The sequence below is a fragment of the Eubalaena glacialis genome, chromosome 9 (assembly GCF_028564815.1).
Source record: "Eubalaena glacialis isolate mEubGla1 chromosome 9, mEubGla1.1.hap2.+ XY, whole genome shotgun sequence".
Classification (NCBI taxonomy): domain Eukaryota; kingdom Metazoa; phylum Chordata; class Mammalia; order Artiodactyla; family Balaenidae; genus Eubalaena; species Eubalaena glacialis.
The window spans coordinates 3940033-3955713 of record NC_083724.1 but is presented as its reverse complement, the minus strand read 5'-3'; the positions used below and the strand labels follow the sequence as shown (position 1 = coordinate 3955713).

The window sequence follows — 15681 nt, the reverse complement described above, 5'->3', positions numbered from 1 at the left end:
CCTGACCTAACTCATCCAAGGGCTGGTGGAGGAGACCAGCTCCGTCTTACATACCTCCAAGAAAACTTCTTTCTTTCTTTTATTTTTTCAAGTGAGAAAGGCCATGGGGCACCCTCAGGTGCTTGACATTTTGGTGCATCAAAAACTTTGGTCCATCCCGGGGCCACAGAGGATACTGAACACATACCTTGGGGCCAGGCTTCCCAGTGATGCCTCGGGGGCCTCTTTCACCCCGTGGACCCTGGACAAACAGGAAACAAGACAGGTCAGCTCCAATCCTCGGCGTCCTTGACGCCTCCTTCCCCCCCACTACCGGGCATGCTCCCCACAACCCACTCCCAATCTGGAAGATGGCCCTCACGCCCAGGGTTACCGTTGGGCCTCGTTGCCCCCGTGGTCCCGGCTTCCCAGGTGTGCCCTGGAATCAGAGAAAAAGGGTGTCGGTCAGTCACTTGACACACCTGTCACTGTCTGGGCGGTGGCCCCTCTCCTGGGTGATGGAGAGACCACGCGAAGTCAGAAGCTAGGAAAGACCACCCTCCTTATCTTTGTTTTAAAGGAAGACTTTTCAGGGTGACAGAATTCACTGCACATCCAATACACACAGCTTTGTATTTCTGTACAAGGCCTGTTGAAATCCAATTTTCTTCCTGCTGCCTGATGGCTGTTAACCATGCTTATCTGGTTTCCTTCCCTCAAAGCATCTACCCCTCCCTCCTCCCCCCTCCTCCCCCTTCATCCCTCTCTCTCTCTCTCTCTCAGCAGGGGTGGGGGGATCATTATTACAAGAAAAGAGAAGGAAGTCAACCCCTTTCCTACATAATTTACTTTTGCTACAGTTAAGGATATTAGCCATAAAATTTTCAACAGGAAATCATATATCCGAGTCATTTGCTTCTCTTCTAATAGAATTTAGACTCCTTCTTTCTCTGTGGTTTTGCATTTTCCAAACCAAGGAAAACAAATGCACTGCGTTTGTTTTTTTTCTAAAGCAAATATATAACAGCCGGTAAGTGCAGTTTACCTACAGTACATGGAAGTAATGGATTGATCACGGCTCCTATATCTCCACCACTTCTCCATTCATTTTCCTTAATTTTTTTTTTTTTCTGGTTTCTAACGATAAAGCCCAAGATGGACCTGTATTGCTAAAGGCCACCTGATACATTTCCTCTCACCATCTTTCATTCATTCGCTGCCAGAATCAAAACTGCTTTCTAGAGCCTCCCGTTTTGAAATGAATTTAATAAAACCTTTTATGATAATGAGGTAATTATGATGCTTTTTAACGATGCACTCTGGTCTCGCTGCTTTCATTAGATGACGATATCTTTTGGCTTCAAATAAATATTTGCCTACAAAAATTAATGAAACATCTGCTTTCTTCAAATGATGGGCTTTCACCAGCAGAGACACCGTGACCCACCCGGGTGACTCCCTGGCATTTGCGGGTGAGTCCAGCTGGCACGTCATCTCACGCCCAGCCTCCACCCAACACCACGACCCGGATCGCAGTTCTGATCTTGTCACCTGAAAGGCTCTGGGTCCCAAACTAAACTAACTGTGTCCCGGGCACTGGGAGCAAAACAGAGTCTCAGCCATGCATTCTGTCAGGCCTCCCAGGTGGTGCCATGCTCTCCAGGTTTCCTTGTAAACGAACCCAGAGTTTTGCATCCCGGTGACTTACGTCACTGAACAGAAGGTACCCCATCCACGGCTTCCTTAACAGAATCTCCCGTGAGCGCCTGTCCTTGTGTCCTTGCGGGGGGAGGCACGGGCCATCCCAGAACTAGCCTTGCTCGAGCCAAGATGCCCGACGCAGGTGGCAGAAGCCTCCGGTCGCTGGTGGTGCTCCTAAGGGGTTGGCTCTTCCCAGGCAGGGCCGGCTGGGACCCCGCCTTGGCCCGGGGTGCAGGCCAGTGACAGGGACAGACTGTCGATTGCTCACATGACAGCCAGCTGTACGTGGAATCCACAGCCAGCAGTCCCCCAACCCAGCCAGCGCCTCCGCAGAGGCCAGGATGAGGCGGACAGAAGGGCACCTGCCGGCTCACAAGCAGCTGTCAGACGGGAGGCACACGCGTATCAGCACACACGCCACCCGTCACGCTGAGCATCCTAGCACCGAGAAGCATCCATTGGACCAGAATGTCCAAAAGGAGAGTGAAACGACCTCTCCAGAGAAGCACAGCCCGCCTGCTCCCTTCCCATCCGCTCCCCACACCAGAGCAGGGACCAGAGCTACTCTGAACACCTCCCACGTTGCTCCCCTGATGAAAGCCTGGGTGGGTCCCCAGGGCCTGGGATAAAGAGCACAGGTCAGCTGTTCACCCCCCAGGCCTCGGCCTGCAGGGGCAGCCATGGCCAGCCTTCCTTCCCCTCCTCCCTCCCGCCCTCCCCACTTCACCCACCCAACTTCTGTCCCTCCTTGGGTCCCAGGAATGTCACCGCCCCCAGGAGGCCTCCTCTGACTGCCGGCTTAGGCTCTTCCTCCTGGGAGACACCCCGATTCACCTGTCTTTCTTCACGCTCATCACTCATGAGCGGGCCTCTGGGTGCCCTCTCTGGGCGGCAAGGTCCCCAGGGCCTGGTACTTCACAGGACGTTAGAAGCACCTGCTGTAGAAGTGAATGAGCTCTCTCCAAATGGCCCCAGTCACTCTGAATTCCAAAGCCAAGGGAAGCTGGGGACAGTCACACCAGTGACTGCCGGGGGACTCCTCCGTTCACCACGGCTCAGGAGACCAACCGCGCCAGACAGATCACCAAGCAGAGGGTCTGGCTTCCCTCATGATGCCAGCAGGGGTGAGGGGCTCCCGTCCGGGGCTGGGCTGGCTGCCTGGCTGGTCTAGACTGGTCTCAGCTTCTGTGTTTCGCCTCCAGCCTCTGGAGTGCAGAAGCAGCCTGAAGACGGACACCTGGGGCCCCCGCCCCAGGAAGCCTGGAGTCTGACCTCTACGCTCTGGGTCCCGCCGTTGTCAGCCCACAGAGCCGTCCCCCTCCTCCTCAACCGTGAAACAGGATCGGGGACCACCGGCACCGAGGGCACGGAACTTGTACTTCTCACCACCTTCCCCACTCTTCCCATGGTTCCCATCCAAAGTGCGATCATCTCCACGTGGAATTCCCGTGGATGACATTTCAAATGCAGTGGCACCTTCGGTCAAGTGCTCCATAGGGATGCTTGGAGTCCTGGGGCCTCGGCCCCTCTCACCTCCACCACCACACACCCTGGTCCCCGTCCTCCACCCCTGAGGCGGGTTTCCTCTGTCCCCTGCCCCTCCCAGGCTCTGCCCCTTAACTCAGGCCTCCTCCTCCAGGTCGGCCCTGACCCCCTACCTAAAATCGCAATTTTCCCCTGAATTCCCTCCCTGCCCATCCTGCCTTATTTTCTGCCAGAGCACAGACCAGCATCCGACTCGTCATCTGCTTCACTTACTGATTTGTCCACAGTCCCGGCTCTGGAAGGTGAGCTCCCCCAGGGCAGGGATTTGGGCTTTTCCTGCAGTGTCCCACCCCCGGGCTCACAGAGCACCCGGGACATATGGGCAGGGCAGACGCTCAACAAACAGTTTGCAGGAACAGACAGACACAGCGACATAAGAACAAGCCTGTAACTCAGTTTGACGAGGACGAGAGAGCAGGACAGGCACCGACACTGCAAGTTCAAAACCACGAGGAAAGGACTGCGGGAAGGCCACTGCCCCGGGAGATACCTCCCCCTGGATTCTTCAGCATCCCCACACACTCCATCCTCTGAGCCAAGGACGGCGAGGGTGCTCGTGGGCAGACAGCCTCGGAGTGGAGACCTGGGGAGATCTGGAGTCCAGGGCAGGAGAGCCAAGGTGGATTTCTCCTTCCTTCCATGGGGAAGGTTCCAGAATAAAGGCGTCTGACTCTCTGGAGGGATGGGCAGACGTGCCGTAAGTGCTGAGTCTCGTGACTCCAGGGTCCTCTCCTGGGTGCAGGGACATGGGGAGCCCACGGCTAAGCAATGAATGCTCAGGGTCTCAGGCCCGGGGGCTTGTCCGTCTGCCAGGACGTGCACTGAAACGGCGGCACTAACTTGTTTGCTGCAAGCAGGGTGATCTCAGACGCTTCCTGGGGACAGACGTGGCCATTTTCCCCTGGATCCTGGGGGGCACTGAGCTCCCCCGCCGTGCCCCAGGCACATTTCTCCCACAGTGAACAGACGTGTGCTCCAGTCATGCTTGACCACGGCCCAACCACTCCCTTCTGGAAAAGTTGGCGTCTGTGCCATCCCAGCTCTCTCTAAATGCTGGCGGCCACACCCACCCATGTGGCCATGATACAGCCACATGCAACTCGACAATCCCTGTAAATCCCGAAGTAGATCGTTTCCTCAGGGTGTCCAGGTTTCAGGCCCCAGGAACCACGTCCGAACCTCAGAACAGGAGGAAGTCTCCTGGTCCCAGGCCCCCCTGCTTTCCAACAACCCGTTTTCAGTGGTGACCCTGGTGATCCACGTGCTGACGCACTGGAACAACGGCCCGTGAGGGCCGGGGGGCATCCAGGCATCTGCCCAACCTTCTCAGCTCGGGAGTGGGGAGGCGGAGAAGCATGAGGGGCAGAAGAGGGGAGCAGAGCTTGGGCCAGAGTGCCAGCCCCCAGAGCCACGGCCAGGCCTCTGCTGCTCTACGTGACCCCACGGGGCCGGGATCTGCAGTCCAGCTCCTCCACGGCAGGGCCTGTGGTCACACCACGTGACCCCCTGTTAACCGTCATGACCCCTTTTGGGGATTCTCACGGCAACGTGGTACGGAAAGCCCTGTGCTCTCCACAAGCTCAGGGGCTGCCCACCCTGTCACCCCGCGGTTCCCACGCTTTTACCAGACCCTGGACCACTTTTCTCAAATGACAGTCTTTCCCTAAAGACACTAGTCAGACTGTCCCTACAAGGAAGAACTAGACAGACAGGTAGGCAGGCAGATGATGGACACACAGACAGTTACAGATACAGACACAGACATGATATAGACATGACATACATCTAAACATTGCAGATACAGACACAGGTGTAGACACATCTAGATACCGACACAGACAAATAGATAAAGGTCTCCCTGTGGTTATGCTATTGACTTGCACTCAGAAAAGTCCCCGTTTTTCTCTTTTGTGAGCCTGGCAGACACGTTCGTGTACGTGGATTGTGGATGGTCGAGGTCTTCCTCCCTGCTTTCAAGAGATCTCACTGTCTCTGCTCAAACGCAGTGACATTAGTTTGTAGCGAGCGCTCCGAGGAGGGGCAGCCCGTCCGTCTGTGTGGGGAGGGCCAGCCTGGGGCAGAGGGGACCGGGCTGGGCCCAGCGTCTTCCCCAGGCCTGCTCTGCACACACCCCACACGCCTGTGGACAAGGCCGTTCAGAGTCCAAAGGCCCAAGAGGACCCTTCCTATCCTGTTCGGCCGAGTGGCAGCGCTCAGGCAGCCTCCCGTGATTTCCCTAAGCAGCGCTCAGGGCAGCTCCTGCAGGAGGGCCTGGGCCGGCAGGGGGCCGGGAGGACGGCTCCCCCAGCCTGAGCCCTCGGATCACCTTCCCTCAGGGGGACAACAGAGGGAAGCAAAGCGCGTGGCACCTGGCGGGGTCCCGTGACAGCGGCAGCATGGGAAGAGGAGGAAGGAAGCGCCTTGACCCTGGGTGAGCAGAGTCCGTGAGACACAAAGCAGAACTCCTTTCCTTCCTTTTAAACTTAGCCCGGAGGGAAAGTCACTTGGGCTGAAAGAGGAGAATCTGGGTTTCGCCAGTGACCAAAAGAGCTGTCGGGATGGCGGCTGTGCATGAGAAAGCGCTGTTTTCTCAGCATGCCTTCCTCTCCGGCCTGCTGCCCTTTCTACTGCGGCACTGCCCCGCCCAGGGGTCCAAAAGTCACCAGCGCTCAGTGGACAGGCTTAAGGTCAGCTGTTCCAGAAAGCAGTTTTGGCAGCGAAGTGGGTGAGAAATAAACAGGATGCATTGGAGAATATACCCGCGAAATACCAAGGCAGCAAAGCAAGCCGCCTGGGCAGAGGCCAGACCATCCTTACCCGGCCACCCTTCTCTCCGTTGGCGCCAGGAAATCCAGGAAATCCGATAGAACCCTGAAAGAGAGTTAATTAGGGAAGAAGCTTGAGAGCCTGGTCGGGAGGACAAGCTATGCTGCCTGTGCCAGCAGGAAGAAGAGTCTGTTAGGGTTCATAGTCTCGGACCAAACCCACCCACTGCCCGCCACCCACCATCCATCCACCTGTCTACCCACCCACCACCCATCCACCCACCATCTATCCACCTATCTCCCCACCCACCACCCACCTATCTACCCACCATCCATCCACCTGTCTACCCACCGCCATCTACCTATCTACCCACCACCCCCATCCACCCACCATCCATCCATCCACCATCCATCCACCTATCTACCCACCCACCACCCACCTATCTACCCACCATCCATCCACCTGTCTACCCACCGCCATCCACCTATCTACCCACCACCCCCATCCACCCACCATCCATCCACCCACCATCCATCCACCTATCTACCCACCCACTATCCAACTATATACCCACCCACCCATCCATCCACCATCCACCCACCATCTGTCTATCCATCCACCCACCCACCATCCATCCACCTATCTACCCACCCACTATCCAACTATATACCCACCCACCCACCCATCCATCCAACCAGCAAATCATCCACCATCCATCCATCCATCCATCCATCCAACCACCATCCACCCACCATCCATCCATCCATCCATCCACCAAACCACTCATCCACCCACCTGCCTACTCAGTATTTCCTGAGCATCTCACAGACTCCAAATTTAAAAACCAGAACTGAATCTTAACCAGGCTTCCCCTTTCTCCCTCTCTCCACACCCTCCTCTCACACACCCATCTCTGCAAAACACTGGTGTTTTGGAAGAAAAGGGAACATGTGCCACTCAGATTAACTGGAGATGATGTGTGACTGTCACATTTATGACATTTGTTTTCTGCACCTTGTTGCCATGTTTTGTTATCTTCCCAGAACACCTCTAAATAAAGCACGGCAGCTTATAAAGTCAGAAATGAATGCAAATTTATGCACCGACTGTGGCCTAGCACAGCTCTTTAGTTCTAGAACTTTACAAGGTGCACACAGGCAGGGATGCACTTAAGGGCTTTGATTGGACGAATATCCCAACACTTACCACGTGAGCTCCCAGTGACACTGTCTAAAGCATTTCTTCAGCACGTCTCTACTCTCTGTGTGGCTTAAAATCCTGACCTGAACGTGTGCTTAGACCAGGAAAAGTTGACCAGTGTTCAAACCTTGAACTTCTCCCAGGGTGCTGAGCTTTGCCAAGCCACCCATGTGCCCGCCTGCCTGCTCCAAATAGGAGACTGTACCGAGCTTCAAGGCGGGAAAACCTGGGATGCAGGCTTCACAGTGCTCGGCTCAGGAGCTGGGTCACCGCCCAAGGACTGTCCGGACTGCCTGAGCAGCTGCAAGGTTCTGCCCTCATCTTTCCAAAAAGCTGCCTGAACTTGATCTGTATTCTCCCCCTACTCCCGTCCTTCCCAAACTCGTCCTCTCTCTCCTCTCCTCCCCCAAAAGGACACGCGTTTCAGGAGAGCAAATGGGTCCATCAGCCTCTCTTCCTCCAAATACAGTGGACAGCACTGCAGTCAGCGACTACATCGCTGGCAGATACTAAACAAAACTCCTGTTTCACAGCAAGTGATCTCCCCTGCACGGTGGCTGTGGATTCGGCTGCTGAGTGGGGGCCTTCGCGTTCCACAGGAAGGACGGATGTAAGCATTGCCATCAGCAGCAAGGAAATACCTAGAGCTGCAGCCCAGCCCACGGGGCCTTCCCTCTGCTAACAAGCGGGGTGTCCAGAGGCCTGAAGCCCAAGAAGGGCAGGACGCACGGACGCAAACCCAAGAGACCCACGAGTTCTCTTTTGCTGTTAATTATGTCTCTAGTGAAGGCAGCTGGTTATTTTTTAAGGAAGAACCATGAATAATAAAAGGTGAGATTAAAAAAAATAATGTTTTAAATGATTTGCAAAGCCTCAAGGAGCTGTTACACGTAAAATAAAGCATGATTTCCGGTAAGAAAGGTTTCATCTTTCTTTTACGCTCAGTTATGAGCAAATAACTTCTGGATCTCCAGGGTGAGTTAAATCTGAGAGAGGTACACAAGTTCTGGGTGTGGAGAAACCAGTGCACAACGGTCCCCACGAGGCCAGGGGCACTGAGGATCCCGAGGTGCAGCCCACGCTCAGCTGGGTGGTCCCCTTCTCTGAAAAGGCTCACCTGACTGTCCAGGCCCCTCCTTCTGACTTAGCCGAATTACCGCAGACGGTGGTGAATGGGGCAGAACCGAGACACAGCTACCGTGACCTTCTGCTTTGTCGCAGCAGCTACGCCAGGGAGGGCAAAGGGGTGATAGTGTGTGGGGCAGGGAGACGCCAACTGTCAAATCTAACAAGGTAGTTAGTACGTTACCTTTGGCCCTTGTCTTCCTGGGTAGCCGGGCAATCCTGGGACGCCGAGTTTTCCCTGGGGAAATAAAGGAGGTGCATTTCACGGCCAGCTCTGTGCTTCTCTGAGCAGAGAGAAAGCCAGCGTGTCTTGGCAGGAGACTGGAGCAGGCTGGAGTCTCCAAAGGCCAAGGACACGGTCATCACGGAGAGCGCCGTGCCTGGTTTCAAGCAAAGGGCCCTCGAGCAGGGATGGACGCCACTGCTGAAGAATAGTGGGTGGAGGCAAACGCTCCAAATAAAGGAAAAGAGTTCTTTGTCTGTGATATTTTGTTCAATCCTTCTGTAAAAGAGTTCCAGCCTTGGGGCGGGACAGGGCGGGATGTTTGGGCCACTCAGAGCCGGTTCCTGTTCGGGGGTGAAGGTAGGGGGTAGGGGAGCAACACGAGGGTGGGCGGCCTCCTGCAGGTGTAAGAGCAGCTGTCGGGAGCCCTCAGCCCGGCCCGCCCCACCACAAAACAGGGTGCACGTGGTTGCCAAGCTCAGACCCCGAGCTTTGTGACCAGCGGGAGGAAGAACTCTTCCAGGAGTGGATTTGGGGACGAGGGTGCTGGGTGGAGTCAAGGGGCAGGAACCACGTCAGGTCTCGCACCAGCTCCCACCCGGGGCTCAGCCTGACCAAGCCACCGCCTGGACGCCCGAGGCCATCGGGAAGAGACTGTCCCCGGGAAGCGGTCAACCTCCTGTGTCACATACCTTCTCCCCAGGGGGTCCCAGAGGACCCGGGTCGCCGTTCGGACCTCCACGACCCTTGGGGCCTTCGGGACCGTCCTCCCCTCTGGGACCAGGTGGGCCGATCTCCCCCTGCAGTTCAGAAAGAGAAGGTGAAGGAGACCCCCAGAGTCTCTAGCACCCCAAGGTCCCCCCCACCGTCTGGGAGTGAGGGGCCGGATCCCAGGCCAGGGCGGTAAGAGCCACTGGGCCCCCTCAAGCAGATGGACCTTCGTCCTCGCACCAAGGAGACCAGAGCTCTGCTGAGCGACCGCTGCCCCTCGGGGCCCACACTCAAGCCCCCGCTCTCCTGTTCCCAATGACCTTCTCCAAATCAAGCACCTCTTGGCTAAAATAACTTCGGTGACTACGGTAGCCCTGAACTGCTACTTCCCCAAAGACAGCAGAAGTGCCGTGCATTGGGGGAGCTGCTTTCTTCCCCTGAAGCCCCAGGAGGTATCAAAATGGACCACAAGGCCTGGCTGGGCCACGCCTGGGCGTCATGGCACAAGGGAGACCCACAGGGTGTATCCAGAGACTGAAGAACCGAAATGTCACCTTATCCAACTTCCCCAAGGAACAGGTGGGGAGGCCTGAGCCCACACAAGGAAGAGGGCCTTGGGGGGTGGCCAAGTGCAGCAGCAGGGGCCTGGCCCGGCCTCGGAGTGCCCACCCTGGCCCTCTCTGTCTGTTGATGGGTCCTCCTCTGATCACTGGTTTCCGGGAGTGCCCACCCTGGCCCTCTCTGTGTATTGATGGGTCCTCCTCTGATCACTGGTTTCCGGGAGCAGCTGCAGGACAGCTGTGCAAACCCCCAACAGAAATGTGCGCTGCATGGATAAAGAAAGCTAAGGACTCCCTTATTCCCCAGCCCCAATGTGTCTACAGGTCGAGGACTCTCTGTCCCTAAGAGGTGCTTTTCTCGTTCAACAAAAGAATCCTTCCCATGTTTTCTGAGCACTCAGAAAATTAGGAAATGCCAAGCACTGGGCAGAAATTCCTCTCTGGGAGAAATCAAGACTAAGGAGCCTCGCTGCCCAGCTGAGGAAGTGTCCCCTCCCACCCCACCCCCATCCATCCTCATCCAATTCCAGCCAGAGGTCCACTCAGGGCACGGCGTGCAACTGCGGAACGTCTTTTGAAAATGCACTCTCCTAGTATGGGCCCAAATGTGTGCATCAAGTCGCTGGAAAGGAAGATAAAAGGGACTTTCACCAGCCAGACAGAGAGAGGCCCTCAGAAGAGGGGAGTCGTCACCGCAGAGAAAGTTCTAGAATGGCTGTCTTCAGCAGCAATATAACTGGGACAGGACTGTGCAAAGAACCCCTCTCTTTTATTCCCCTCCCTTCTGACAGAGCCTCGGATCACGTCTGCCTTTTCAGCGTGGGACAAAGCGCCAAGTGTGCAGGCTCTCTGGCCCTGGCAGGTTCTGGTAAGGCATCTGCTTTGTGGGGCACAGGAGGGCGGCCTGTACGACAGCCCTGTTTCCACGACGGCGTCCGTCCAGGCGTGCGTGCGGCTGCCGCCACAGCGGGCCCACCGGGGGTGTGGGCATTCCCTCCCTTCTGCCTGGCCTCCGCTCATTCCGAACTTGTCGGGGGAACTTCCAAGTGTCCCCGCGGCAGCAGGCAGCTGGCCCCATACCCCACTTCCTGAAGCGCCACCTGCATCACCTTCTCCTCATCTGCACAAAAACACCGCCAGTGGCTTTCTGTGGGGCGCCAGCCGCGTGGCACACGCCATCCCGCCCCAGCACCCACCAGCTTCCCTGGAGCTGAGGTTAATCATTCCTTAAAAACCAACTAGGTTGTTGCAACCTCTGACAGCCCAGCAGGAGGTCCCGGAACACGGGGGTTGTCTGGGGGTTCGAACAGCAGCTAAAGTGTTTGGGGGCCAAGACACTCAAAGCACTGGTCAGGGCGTGGCCCTGCCAGTGACCGGCCGGTGGCCGTGGTCAGGCTGCTACCCTCCCTGGTGCACTGGGTCGTTTCTGCGACCCCTTCTTCTCTCCCAGACACCTGTCACCCTTCTTGACCCAAAAGAATTGCTCTGCAAACCAGGGTATCGGCCAGAAAAAAAAACAAGTTCCCACTGACCCACTAATGCAGGGCAAGGACACAGGGCAGAGGGTCCAGGTGACCCTGTAAGCAGGGGTTTAGGACCAGGTGCCAGCTGCCATGGCTCCGAACTGGAAGCTGGGGAGGAGCTGGAAGCTGCCAGCGGCCCAGGAGCCTCCACGGAGGCATCACCTCTGTCCTGAGAAGCTGCCCTGTGGCCCCAGCAGGGCCTCCCGCCCGGCCCACCTTTCCCTGCCCCCAAACACTCACCCGATCTCCCTTGATGCCCATGTCTCCTTTGAAGCCCGGAAAGCCATCTTCACCCTGCACGGGGGACCGGAGAGAGCCTCAGTCTGTATGAGAAAACCCACCGCCCAGGTCCCCCCACCCAGAGCCTCTGGGCCTCAACACCAGCGCCAGACGTTCTGGGCAGAGGATTCTAAGTGCCCGGCCCCCTGTCCCTTGCGAGATGTGTTCCTGTCAACCCTTTGCATTCTGCGGTTCTGGCTGGCTTTGCAGCCTGCAGTGGGAGTGCTGCAGCCCTGGTCACCCTGTTTGAGTTCAAAAGCTCTGCACGGCCGGGCGGTGGGTAGCCCAGCGCCCAATCTGTCAGCATCCGTTTCTCGGAGCGTCTTTGTCTTGTCCAAGCATCACCGTAGGCCCAGTAGCGGCTGACAGGCAGATGTTTGAGGAGGGGGAGCCAGTTGGAAGAGCCCCCAAGGGGAATGGGACTGCTGCTGATGGCCTTACGGGGGGGCCAGGAAGAGCTGGAAGGGACAGGCATCGCCGGAAGGGTCTGGGGACGTGCGCTGTCCCGCCTGCGGGCTGGGCCGAGGACGGGCAGGTGGCCGGCGTCTCTCAGTTACCTAGTCCCGCATTTCACGGGGGAGCTGTACACATTATGCTATTTGTGAATTGGGGGATTCAAAATGTCAGTGGCCTACGGTCACTCAAGTTCCCAGGGTGGACCTTCCCGGCTCTTGGCCAAGCCCCTGAGGGAAGGAGGGGAAACTCACCTTCTCGCCCTTGGTGCCCTTCAGACCTCGGATGCCGTCCGCCCCCTGCGCAAACAGAGAAGAAAAGTGAGTAGCCACAAGCCCGAGCCTCTACGGACCCCACAAAAAATGGGCCTGACCCCCAACACCAGGGGAGCCTGAGCGTTCCACACAGACCAGTCCCCTCCCACTGTCCCCAGCCTCGGGAGAGAGAGCTCTGCGGGTGTGTAGGGCGTCGCCCACTGACACCCTGCCCTCCTCTAGAAACATCTCGGTCTCTCTCTCTCGGTCTCTGCTTGGGGAGCAGAGGGGACGTGAGGCCTGAGCTCGGGCTCTGGAATCAGGCAGACGGGGTCAGGCCCCCAACACGTGGCCTCGGACGAGGCCCCAGACCTCTGCTCACTTGGAAAGAGGGGGTGATGACAACCCTCCCCCTGTCACTGCTGGGGGGAGGGGAGGGCTCAGGAAGCCCTGGGACAGCGCCCGGCAAACAGCAGGTGTTCGGTGAGCGGAGCTGTGTGCTGTCGGATGATCTTCATTCTCTATTGTTATTAACGTATAATCATACGTTACAACGGTAGTAATAATAATTACCACTTAACGACACCAGCCACTCCCACTGCCCTCATCACATCGGCTCGGGACGTTCTCATCCCTGTGCTGAACAAGACTGTCAGGGCAGGACCTGCCCCCTCCCTGTCTCCCAGGAAAAACCACTCCATCCCTGGAGTGGACTTGACAGCCATGCCCCCCACCTGCCAGCAGGCTGCAGAGCCTGCCCCCGACTGACTGCCAGAAGCTTCCTCAAGCCACCAGCCCGTGGGGCCCCAGAGAGGCCGGGCCTCCCGTTCGGGTCCAGCTGAGGCTGCAGCCAGGTCCCTCGGGCTGCCAGCTGCCCTCTTGTAGCAAGAACCTTGCACAGAATTTGCAGTTCTGAGCCTTTTCTCTGAGGCCCAGGAGAGCTGAGGAAAGCTGTGGAGGGACAGAGGGACGGGGCTGGACAGACGCAGAGAGCTGGGCTTGGCCCTTGGCTCCATCGGCCCAGGCCATGGTCGGCTTCAGGACAGAGGGGAGGCCAGTTACCCCGAAACCCTGATGTCGTGCGGGGGGGACTCTGGCACCAGGGCCGGGCAGGCCAGGTGGGCTTCCCCTGCCCATGCACTTCCAGAAAGAAGAGGGTAAGATGGCATTGCTCGGATCCCTCCCAGACCTAAAGTTCTACCGTCTCATGACCCGCCCGAGGCCAGGGGAATGGGGCCAAGGAGACAAACAGATCAGGGTTTCCCAGCCTCGCACTGTCGCCTTCAGGGTCTGGATAGTTTGTTGTCGCGAGGCTGCCCCGGGCAGTGTAGGGGGTTGGACAGCCTCCCTGACCTCTGCCCTGCCCCTCCAAGCCGAGACGGTCAGAAATGTCTCCAGGCGTCCCTGGGGGAAGACTCTGCCCTGGGTGAGAACCCTTGGGCTAGAGCTCCCACCATGGCCCTGGTGGTCCAGCGCTCAGGGAGCGAGGTCAGAGGTCACAGAACAGCCGAGTGGAAGGAGTTGCTGGGCCAGCGGCTGTGAGGGCACAGAGGGGGACAGGGCCTTCCGAAGGCCTCCAGTGAGTTCGTACTGGGGGACTTCCGCCAGCCCACGCAGCTCCCGTAGGCTCAGTGAGCGGGTGATTTGATTTGCTGACAGTCAAGCCCAAACAGACCCCTGAGGAAGGGGCAAGTCAGAGGGCAGCCCGGGGGATGCTTAAAGGTCAGTGAGATCAAAGAGCTTGGAGGAGCACCTTTCCCAGGAGGAAGGCAGGGCTCCAGTGGAGGAAAGCTAAGGACCTTGGTCTCTGACGGTGACACCAGGACTTCCCACCCCACCTCCGCCATCAGCGCCCTCCGGGGCTCATCACGCCACGGGCACCGCAATCTATTTCTCCAATGAATATAGCGTTCAGTCTTGCTTTTCCTTCCACCCTCCGCTTGCCCGTCTAGTGGGATTGCTCATATCACGGATGAATTTTAATCAGACCGACAAGATAAGAGCATTCTCCACAAACATCTCAGGGCAGACACCTTCCCGGCTCACAGAAGCAGCATCACGCACTGGCCGTGTACGGTGGCTGGCACAGGCTCTTTGTGCAATGGGAATTTGCAAAATAAACACGCACAGAGCTCACACAATCAGCACAGTTGCTAAATCACCGCCCTTATAAACTCACTAGGCAGTGTGTGGGGCGAAAGCCTGCTTCAGAGAGAAGCCGCCTGTCTAAGGGTCCTGACCTGGGGCATCTCTTTGCCCTTGACCTTGGAACATCCCAATTCTGCGAAATGGAAGTCGGAGCCCCTTGGGGTCAGGATGGGGTAGTTGGTTAGGAATAAGCAAGTCCAGGGTTGAGTCCTGGCTTCTGCATGGATTTAGGGGTAATTCGGGGTAAGTTACTAAAAACTGAAGTCTTGGGTTCTGTGTCCTCCACACAGAACCCTGATGTGGAAAAATGCTTGAAAGTATAAAGGACCGTGAACGACACAGGTGGGGACTCTGGAGCTTATGGGTGTGTTCCTGCAAATCCCCCAAGATAAACTAGATGTTTTATACACGTTCGTATATATGATACTTCACATCAAATTACAGTCATTTTGAAAGAAAAACCCACCCTTAGCTTTCCTGCGGGTGGGAAGCCTGACATTGAAGACACGGCAGCATCTCCACCCCGAAAAAGAAGGGCTCTTCCCACACACACCCCTGGGGGCACCTCCCTCTGCGTGTAAATGTCCAGAGGGCAGCATCACTGAGACTAAATTGCACAGCTCAAAGCAAACCCTGTCAGCTCAGGGCAAACAGACAGGGCCCTGTGTTTGGAGTATTGCTCTGGACCTCTGCGCCCGTTTAACACGGTTCCAGGAGCCTTTCAACACGATGTGAATAAATGGACGTCTCCCACGAACGCATCTCCCAACAACGAGGTCTGCCCAGATGTGATCGGCCTGGAAGAAACAGCTCCAAGCATCCCAGGAAAGGGTGCCCAGCTCGTCACCTGGGCTGAGATCCGCTGCCTCTGAGGGGCTCCAGAGCAGCAGGTCACTTGGCAGGCGGTGACAGTAGAAGGAGCATGGGGCAGAAGGGTGCCGCCCCGTCCCGGCAGACGGCCACCACCATGTTGCTCGTGCTGTCCTAGACACCCCGGGGAGTGTGCCCTGCTCCACTGCAGCCCCTCCTGGCCCCGCGGGCCCCTCCCTCACCTGCTCCGGCCCACATTCTGGGACCCAATCTCCCAAACCAGGGCCACCCCAGTTTTTGGGCAGGAGGGAGGTTAAAGCACAGAGGAATCTCTAAAACCGGCCCAGCCGTGCCCCGCAGTCCCGACCTTGACCTCCAGGAAGACCCGAGGCTGTTAAGACCCT

General features: G+C 57.2%; 1 protein-coding gene across 3 annotated transcripts in view; it reads right to left on the bottom strand.

The window, feature by feature from the left end:
• The window catches only part of COL5A1 (collagen type V alpha 1 chain), a 159650-nt gene that overhangs the window by 41903 nt on the left and 102066 nt on the right, over window positions 1-15681 (bottom strand). For all 3 annotated transcript variants that reach the window (XM_061199681.1, XM_061199679.1, XM_061199680.1), the window contains exons 28-34: window positions 12320-12364; window positions 11574-11627; window positions 9232-9339; window positions 8501-8554; window positions 6043-6096; window positions 374-418; window positions 188-241 (exon numbers count right to left, since the gene is read on the bottom strand). In XM_061199681.1, the coding sequence (XP_061055664.1) occupies window positions 188-241; window positions 374-418; window positions 6043-6096; window positions 8501-8554; window positions 9232-9339; window positions 11574-11627; window positions 12320-12364 (414 nt within the window). The remainder of the gene's footprint in view (window positions 1-187; window positions 242-373; window positions 419-6042; window positions 6097-8500; window positions 8555-9231; window positions 9340-11573; window positions 11628-12319; window positions 12365-15681) is intronic.